The 10275-nt window shown below is 35.3% G+C and overlaps 1 protein-coding gene across 1 annotated transcript; it reads left to right on the top strand.

Annotated features, from left to right (window-relative positions):
* The first annotated feature begins 2466 nt into the window (after positions 1–2466).
* Positions 2467–4647, top strand: LOC143601374 (uncharacterized). Its single transcript, XM_077078802.1, has 2 exons — positions 2467–4140; positions 4546–4647. The coding sequence occupies exons 1-2, from the start codon at positions 2467–2469 to the stop codon at positions 4645–4647; spliced, it is 1776 nt and encodes a 591-aa protein (XP_076934917.1).
* The last annotated feature ends 5628 nt before the right edge of the window (positions 4648–10275 follow it).

Here is a 10275-nt window from a genome sequence, read left to right as displayed (position 1 = left end):
TTTCCCGGGGCGGAAAGCATGTTTTTATCAAAGTGTTTAAGTACATGCTGATCGCATGGAAATAAACGTATTTATATAATGTTTATTGTACGGGAATCGTACGGTAATGAATTAAGATGGTAATTGTCTGAGTTGCTAACAGTGTAAGGCCCGAAAATGTGTTTCTGGGGTAACAGAGTTCCCAGAGGTTATTGGTAGTGTTCTGGGTTAACAGTGTCCCCAGAGGTTATTAAAGGTGTTTCTGGGGTAACAGAGTTCCCAGAGGTTATTGGAAGTGTTCTGGGTTAACAGTGTCCCCAGAGGTTATTAAAGGTGTTTCTGGGGTAACAGAGTTCCCAGTGGTTATTGGAAGTGTTCTGGGTTAACAGTGTCCCCAGGGGTTATTTGATATGTTTCGGGGTTAATAGTGTTTTTCACTTGTGGGCTCAGTATAATTACATCGCTTATTTATGATTACCATAATGATTTGTTATGGTGTATTTAAATTAGTGAAACTCACCAACTATTCGTAGTTGACCCGTTTTCTCACATGCTTTTCAGGTACAACTAAGATAAAGTGATTGATTACGTGCTAAGTGCTTGACGTGTGTAAGGTTGCGTGCTGGGCGTTAGGATACATTATAATGGATAGAATTATGAATCGTATTGTATGATGTGTGTATCACCTAGACGGTAATGAAAGATGAGATAATGTAATTTTGAAGTATATTAATGCATTCGGTCTTCTTTATAAACAATGTGGTTGATATCAGAGGTGTCTGTCGCATCCCGTGTACGTTTCCGCTGCGGTTACGGGGTGTTACAGGAATATCCAGTTTCTTGCCGGAAAGAAAAACGGTTACGAGATCAATTAACACTCTACAAATCATCAAACAATTCTGATCATGCTCACATCCATGGCATGAACGTCGCCGGAAATTTCTGTTGTTACAGCGAAAAATATGGTTACCTTGCCGGAAAACCGTTTTAAGCCGGAAATCTTGCCAGAATCGTCAAAAACATCACCGGAAAATATGGTAGCCTGATGTGGTAGTGGTGGTAATGGTGTGGTGGTGGTATAAGATGTTAGAGAATGATGATGGTGGTGGGTAATTTTTACAAATGGTCCATGAACTTTGATATATATGTTAAAAGAGTGTTTTTAAAAAATTAATGTTTTTTTGCGCCACATAAGCAGCCACGTAAGCAAAAATTAATGGAGTTAGACTCCGTTAGGAAAAGGTTCGTTGACAGCCAATACAGTGAAAGTTGGGATAATGTGTGCCAATTCTTAAGTTGGGATTAATATTGGCCAATTGACCAAAGTTTGGATTATTTAAATCCAATAAACCTATCATTAAATGGTTGTTTAGTATGACAAGTGGTTAGATCCTGATATGTCACGCGTCTCGCGGTAAAACCTTGTTAGTTGATACTACTACTACCGATTGTAGGGTAGACATTAATCGGTTTTGGTCTCAAAAATAACCAAAATAAAAAATTCTGTCTGTGTGTATTAAATCGTTTGAAAATATGACTTTAACTTCTTTTAAAAGACGATTATTATCTCGATACTTTGAACACATTATTTTTTTAAACGTGTAGGTTGAGTTTGAGTTGAGTTTAAATTTTTTAATTTTAGTAAATATGTAACTGAGGGAATGATTTTTCAAAACTAAAAGTTGAAGGGAGAAAAATAGGCTTTATCTTTTTATTATCTTATATGGCCAAAAATAAAATAAAATAAAATAAAAAACTTAGTTAGCGATGCAGTAACAGACCAAATAATTTTTTTATGGGGTCAGAAAAATTTGAGTTTCGTTGTCTAATGGTAAACGATTAATTTTTCGGCCCGGACCTGTCGGGCCAGGTCGATAAGCTGTTTTTTATCCTCAAATATTCTAATATAATTAAATAATTTTGAGGTTTTTGATTGAAATGGCTTACCACTTGTAAAGATAAACTAAAATACTTGATGAAACTTATATTACACAGTCAACAAGAAGATGTGTTGATGTAAGTGTTGATTGAGCTTTTAGTTTGAAAAGTTGACTTGCGTGTGAGGATGATTAATAAAAAAAATGTCGCTCCCTAGGTTTTTTAGATTATTTTTTTAATTATTATACGTGGGGACTAAATGATATTTGAGGTTAAATGTTTAAAATAATTATTGGGTGTTTTCATTAAATTGTTAATGAGTTTAATCTGAAATGTGCTTATCTGTTAACTTTGTATAATGAGTTGAGCTGTTTTATTACAACAAACATAATATTCCAAATATAATTCTTCATATATGCATGCATATCACCACCACCTTCAGTTTCCCCCAAATTCTCTCAGCTTAATTCATCCTCCATTAATAATAATATTATCATCTCCTCCCACCTTCATTCATTTCCACACTTGGCCCTTGTTCCATAACCCACGATCCGATGTTCCGCCCAGCCACCGGACTCATCCCCGGAAAACCACCCCAAACCCCAAGACATGGAGCCTGGCTCCTCCCTCACCGACGACCCGCAGGTCCGCCTCGCCCTCTACATCGCCATGGCCCATGCAGGCGTGGCGTTCGCCATCTTCGTCCTCTATGGTGTAAGCAGGTTACTCGACTATTATCTCCGCCCGCTCCTCTGGGCCGCCGTCATATGCTCCATTCCCCTTAGAGGCATCCATCACACCCTTGTTTCATTTTGGTCCGAGCCGTTAAAGTCCGGCCTAACCGACACGTTGCTCGCCGTCCCCACGTCCATGTTTCGGGCTTTCATCGGCACCATTGTCGAAATCAAAGACCTCATTTGCAAAATAATTGGTCATAGAATGAAGAACTACAACCAACCAAGACGACGAAAAAGTGGATTTTCGGTGATATTACGAAGACTGGTGTCGTTATGGGTTTTCGTCATGGAGTACGAGCAGTTTGGTGGGCTTGGGGCTTTTACGTTATTAGGGTTAGGGTTTATGATCACGTCTCGAAATGTGGGGGGTACGATTTCATCTTTTAAAAGCTACAGTTTGAAACGGACCCCCCACATAGCCTTTTTAACACGTGGGGTGTTAAAAGGGCCGGAGACAATCGTGGCCATTGGATTAATAATGGCCATGATTTTTGGCAGTCTGTTTGCCACTGCCTTTTTTTCTTACAAGATTGGTGTCGAAGGCAAAGACGCGGTTTACTCGATTAAATCGCGTGTGGAAGAGAGTAATTATGCTGCAGAATGGATGTCTGAAGATAATGTGAGAGCATTGGTGGCTAAATACACCACACAGTTTTATGGGACTGTTTTTGATCAGATAGATAATTTAGCTGTGCAGTATAATATGACTGAGATTGTAGAAGAAATGAAGCATATTATGGCTCCAAGATCAACCAACTCGTCTGCACCATCGACCGCGTTAACCAAAACAAGCCCGTTTACAGAAAAGATTCTGAGTTCAAGAAAACGGGTCAAGAATGGCGAATGGGCCGAGCTTTATCCTGAGGTTAGCGCGCTCTTTAAAGAAGTCTTAATAAGCAGAGAAGATATAATCGAAAAGGCGAAAGCAATTGCGTTTCAAGGAAAAGATGTGATCCAACGCGTGTTAGCGAGTGGTCAGTCGATATTGGGCGGGAGTACTCGGTTACTGTTTGTGATTATCGAGTCGATTGTGACGGGTGCGGCTGGATTATTCAGTTTTCTGTCACAGTCAATGGTTTTCATATGGGTTTTATACGCGTTAATAACGTCGGATTCGAGTGGAGTAACAGAACAAGTAATGTGTATGCTACCCATTTCGAAATATGTTAGAACCAGGTGTGTTGAAGTGCTTGATAAGGCGATTTCGGGCATACTTTTAGCCACAGCTGAGATTGCATTCTTTCAGGGGTGTCTGACTTGTTTGCTGCTTAGATTGTTCAATATTCATTTTTTGTATGTGTCGACGTTGCTTGCGGTTATTAGCCCGTTTTTCCCGTTGCTGCCGTATGTTTTCGCAACGATTCCTGCGATTTTGCAGTTGGTGATGGAAGGTAGGTATATAGTGGCTGTATGTTTGCCCATTATTCATGCAGTGCTTATTGATTATGGGGATACTGAGATTCAAGAGCATATACCGGGTCATAACCCGTATCTTACCGGGCTTAGTATCATCGGTGGAGCTGCGATATTCCCGTCTGCACTCGAGGTAATTAATGATGAATATTATTACAGTTTGTATGATCTATTGGCCAAATTGCATAAAAAGTAATATGATGTCTATGTCATATAACAACTGTATATGTGACACTTCATATAGAGGTACTTTGGCCCATATATTTATTTGTGTCAAAGACCAGTTTATTTAAACGAGTAACCTACGAATCTAACTGGCTGACGGGTTGTAATACTAACCAGGTTGTAAAAGGGTTTGCAATTAACATGTCTGCTTATAAACATGTCCTGTCTATTAAACATGTTATTATTTCGTGTCATGTCAGAATTGAAACCCCTGTATACAACATACCAAAAATTCTTTTACATTACCTTCATATGCAATTTGTCCAAATATTAAATTTATGACAATTGATATATAATGCCTATTTTGGTGCAGGGTGCAATAATGGGGCCCTTGATAACGACTGTTGTCATCGCGATTAAGGATTTGTATGTAGAATTTGTTTTGAATGAACCCAGGGAGATCAAAACCGAGTAGGTGTTATAGCATGAATTGACTGCTAGTAGTAAGTTTGTTCAATCTTCCATATTGAACATGTAAATAACTTTTAAATTAACTTTTTTCATGTAACAAACTTTAATTTCGTTACTTTAACATGCTGTATACACCTGTTATATTCTAAACGTATCTAAAATCCGTTCTCATAGCGTTTAAACCAACTTAACTAATTAAGTGTTAAGGGTTTAGTCAACAGATAACTTCTAATACTTTTCTATCAACTACTAACACGTTTGATGGTGCATGACAAACACAAGCACATTTTCTTTGACCCGTGCTCTAATTCTCTTCGTTTTTAGTAATTACAGCAATACTGCAAACATGGGTTATGCTAAATTGTGTTAAAATGTTGGGGCCGTCAAGATCTTGTTATATCAAGTTTGCCTTCGTTTTTGTCATTTCAATCCGACGTTTATCAAGGGCAATAAATGACGACCTAAATGGTACTAAAAAACGTACCCCTGCTCTGTACGCACCAACACTGTTGTAAATATTGTGAAATAATGAATTTTTCACCAAGTGTAGGAGTCTATTTTCACTAATTTCAAACATAAATATTATATTTAATTGTGGCACGTGCACCAAATGTATATCAAGATCTTGTGTTTGTCACTGATTTCAACTAGTTTTTATCCCCGTATTACGGGGTTGTTTTATATTATTTGTTTCTAATATTTATTTATTTTTTGAATTTTTTTTTCATTGTATGAAAGTTAATAAGCTATATGTTTTTGATGAGACACAAGACCCGTTTATTTTTTTAACTATAAAATTGGTTTTTTAATTTATATATATATATATATATATATATGTATGTATATATATATATGTATGTATGTATGGGTGGGATCAAGAAAGAACTCATATTAATGAGAGAAAGATTTAGTAAATTAAAGGTTAAAAATAGTAGAATGGATAAAAAGAAAAGGGAGGCGGGGCTTTATATGAGAGGGCAAATTTGGAATTAAAAAAGAAAAAGAAATCAGATAGTCTCCTCTCCATCTTGAACGAACATTTAGGGTTTTCTAATAACGAACAATCGGTGGTAAAATCAAGCACGAAACTGAAGATCATTAGCAGGTAAACGATCGTGATACTTGATTTTCAAATTTTAAAATGCCGATTAGGTGTACATGGCGTGTATTCCGAGCGATTTGCATACGCGGTGTCGATTAGTCATATTATAATATCTGATTGGGCATATATTGCGTTGATTCATAACAATTTGTTGATGTAGTGTCTCTATTAGGTATGTTATAAGTGCTTATTAGGCGTTTATCACATCGAATCTGAACTATTTGTGTGTGTAGTGTCGATCAGGCATTATAAGTTCGATTATGAGCGATTTGTAAGTGTCATACATCTATAGTAGTCCTTTATTGTACATGATTAGTGAAATATTATATAGATATAACACATGAATGTGTATCTCACTGATTATTAGTTAAACTGCATTTATGCACAATTGAACATAGTAATTGTAATGTTTTTTTGGCATGTTTGTTAATATTGCATATATGTAATGCATCTGAAAATTTTATTGTGGGTTGTTCCAGAGTTGATGGTTGTTATTTTTGTAAACTTCCCCTGTTATGAGATGATGGTTATAATTTTTTGTAAATTTCCCCTGTTTTGGGAATGTTATAATACGTATATGCATTACATATTAAGATACTAATGTCCAGATGCAATAACTATGTTAGAAAAATTTCATAGGTATAATACATATATGTAGTATATCTAAGGATAATAGTGTCCAGACTAATAACAAAACAGGGGAAATTTACAAAAAACGAAACTGAAGTTGTTTCGTAAAACATGATGAATGTAGGAGTGTTGATGGTAGGTTTTACATAAGTTGATACATTTTATGTGTATAGTAATGTGATTGCATATGTTTAAGTCAATTATACTGCATCTATGTTACAGATATGAAGACCATGAGAAGGTCAAAATGGCCACAGAAGGTGAAACATATGACACTCGAAGACGATGAATACGATCATGTGAATGTAAACATATATGGTATGGTATATATATATATAATTTACAATTTCTATTTAACATATATGCAACATGTTGTATTACATACATGTATTGCTTTACGATTACGTGCATATGAACTATGTTGTATTACATGTGTGCATCACTTAGTTATTACATGCATATGAGATTATGAGTTGTGTTTTATTACATATATGAAGTGTTATCTCTATGGTGTTACATATATGCAAGTATGCAACTATACGATATTATACGCATACTAACCACATTGTATTACATATATGCACTGCTTTAATACTACATGCATATGAAATATGTTATATTACATTTGTACATTGCTATTATCTGTTGTATTACATATATGTAGTTATCAACTATTAAATACATATGAGCTATGTTTTATTATATATATGCAATGTTATTGTCTGAGGTATTACATATATGCATTACTCTTGTTTTAATATGCAAATAACAGCTTCACGGATAGCTATGCGTTTGCTACGACGCATATGGATTGTTTCAAGGTGTTGTATTACATATATTCAATTATGAGAGTTAAATGCATATTAACTACGTTGTAATCAAGGTTGGAAAGTTAGCCTAGGCGGTCGAGCATAGTCGAAATTAGTCCTACTCGGGCCTAGGCGGACCGTCTAGGCGATCCGGATCGGCCTAGGCGGTAAATGATAAAATTTGACTTTTTAATAAAAAAAAAACTAATTTCACCTACAGCACACCATTCTCACTTCATATTTCAACACGTTTTAGTCCATTCTCCAACGAGTATGAAGGTCGTTTGATCGTTTCACACATCCAACGGGTTTGAGGTACAACTTATTATATTTTCCTTGTACTTGTGCGTGCTCATGATGTTCTGTATAGGCTTTTGCAGTAGCAAGTTAGCAACAATATCTAGACATTTTGTATTTGTGTGTTCATGATGTTTATGGTTTCATGTGTTCATCCGTTCATTTTGTGTTTCCTAAGCTAGATTATGCCATTGTGTCATTTTAAGTTTCTTAGTTAGATTATGTTATTATCGCATTTTAAATATTCTGTTATATAAATTAATATATTTATATATTAGGTTTGGACTAAGAAAATTATTTGATTATTGACGGTGACATGGTGTGTAAATTAACAAATCTAACTTGTACAGTTGTACCTTAATAACAGTTAGTTTAACGCTATAACAATAGTTTGATAACAATAAGTTTAATACTAAACAGTTGAATACTAATTCAGTTTTGTATTAATAATTTTTGACATGAATATAATCTCCTAAAATATTTTCCTCACTCACCATGTCCAAGTACTCTCCGTCTAGGCCGAGTACTCCTAACTTTCTAGTCGGCCGCCTTGTGAGCGCCTAACGAGTTATGTAACCTTTGCTGTACTACATATATGCAATGCTAGTTTATGATGGTTTACATATATGCATTACATGTGTTTTAACAGGAAAATGACAACTTCACGAAGTATGGTGTGCTTGCTACGAGACACATGGAATGTTTCAAGGGTAAGAATGAAGTTTTTTTTAACCTGGTTTCAGCGATGAAGATATTAGAAAGATTGAACAGTCAAAGCTTCTTAGAACATTATATGCCATGATTATCTTGCTTTCGGATGTCAATGTATGCAAGAAATGAGTGATTAAAGATGTAAGAAAAAACATAAATGGAACATGCATTGAGACAAGTTAAATGGATGATTTTCTAATAGTTTTATCATGTTGTTGTATTTAATGAAACCTGCGTATCAGTTTTAGAACTTGTGATAATATTTGAACATGAACGTTATGGTATATTTACGTGGTTTTGTAAATCAAAGTGTGAAACTTGTAGCCAACTGTTACAGTTCAAACTCGTATTTATATGTGCATAAATGCATGTAATACATATATGCAGTACACACATACATTGCATTTATGCAATAGAAACATATAATGTTGATCGGATGTAGTATATTATCGAGTGCATGTATACAATATTTAAATGCAAGTAAAACAACAAATGCACGTATGTAATACAACCATTCAATACATATATGCAATACAAATATACTTTGAATGTATGTAATACAAACATATAGTATCGCACGAATGACGTATATTAATAAATGCACATATACAATGTTTAAAATGTGTTAATTTGAGGAGTGTGCAACGGGTATGACCTAGACGGGAACCGTGTAGAAGGAATTTTCCAACCCAGATGCAGATCATTGACCCATGGGCCGGCTCGGGTTTTAAACCGGTTATGGAACATGTTTTAAACGGGTTTCATGGAGCCGTTTGCAACAAAAGGAAATAACAGGCTGCAACCTGTAGTGCAGGTACTGCACACTCGGCCCAGAGTTTATGATACCTATTTCAACCACTGCATAACGTTGTCATGTTATAAATATAATTTACAATATGTAGAAATATAAATAATCAGGCACATCAAGGCACTACAACTTGCTAATTTGTATAAGTGAATATTGGTTTGAAAATTTGAAGTTGTTACATCTTAATCTACCTAACAACGACAGATTGAATAGGCAAAAAATCACTCAACACTTGGTTTACAATATCTCCATTGATCTTGTAAGTGTTAAAGAAACCCTATCTTGATTAAGTAATACTTGAACAAATTTTTCTCCAGTAGAAATCCCACGTGAATCCTCCTAATTCCAAAACAAAAAAAACAATGTAACAACAGTAAAATTATAGCTCATAAAGAGCATTATTCAAGTAAAAGTGAAAGAGATATGGAAATAGTTAATTAGATTAGTTACCTATCCATTCTCTTCACCATAGCTGATAAAGAGCCTTATTCAAGTGATTTTCATGTGTTCACGGATTTGTACCTGTTCCGTCGAGTGCATATCCGGAGCATACAAATTTTGTTGCTGAAAACCAGTACCGGAACCGAACTTGTTTCTAAATACCAATTCTTTTAAACGCTTTATGTGAACCGGGTTCACGGGCTTCATGACTCTAACCCGTAACTTACACACCCCTAGTTAACACATACGCAAATACTCAAAACTCGGTATTAGGGATGAGCTCGGTACCGTACCAGTACCAAAAATACCGATCCCAAAATTTGCAAATTCGTGGTATCAGTACGGTACCGGGATTATACCGGTACCGAATCGGGATATACAGGTACCCTACCTTATCGGTATCGGTACCATTACGGTACCGATCCCGAAACTCAAAACTTTGGTACCGATTCGGTACCAAAGGTATCAAATCGGTACTGGTACCGAATTTTCTCATCCCTACTCGGTATTATGCATACGTAAGACCTTGCATTACACATATAACACTATAATACCGCATCATAACAGGGTATTTCTGTTTTTATTATTTAATTAAGACATATATGTTAAAACTAACAGTATTGCACATATGTAATACTAATAGTATTACACATATGCAATACTCTGTATGTATGACAGGGTATTACCTAGTTCTAATACTCATATATCTCCTAAAAACCTATTAACTCAGTGATTAATCAATTAAACTATCAAATCAATATATGAATCAAACAAATTACGTTTTTTTACCATGTGTAATAGTTGTTTTTGACCTAGAATCAACAAATCATGACA

This window comes from Bidens hawaiensis, unplaced genomic scaffold, assembly GCF_021521415.1.
Source record: "Bidens hawaiensis isolate Kalapana, Puna unplaced genomic scaffold, B.hawaiensis_p1.1 tig00056163_1, whole genome shotgun sequence".
In the NCBI taxonomy this organism is placed as follows: domain Eukaryota; kingdom Viridiplantae; phylum Streptophyta; class Magnoliopsida; order Asterales; family Asteraceae; genus Bidens; species Bidens hawaiensis.
Note: the sequence above shows the minus strand (reverse complement) of the source record. Positions and strands in the feature narration are given on the sequence as shown.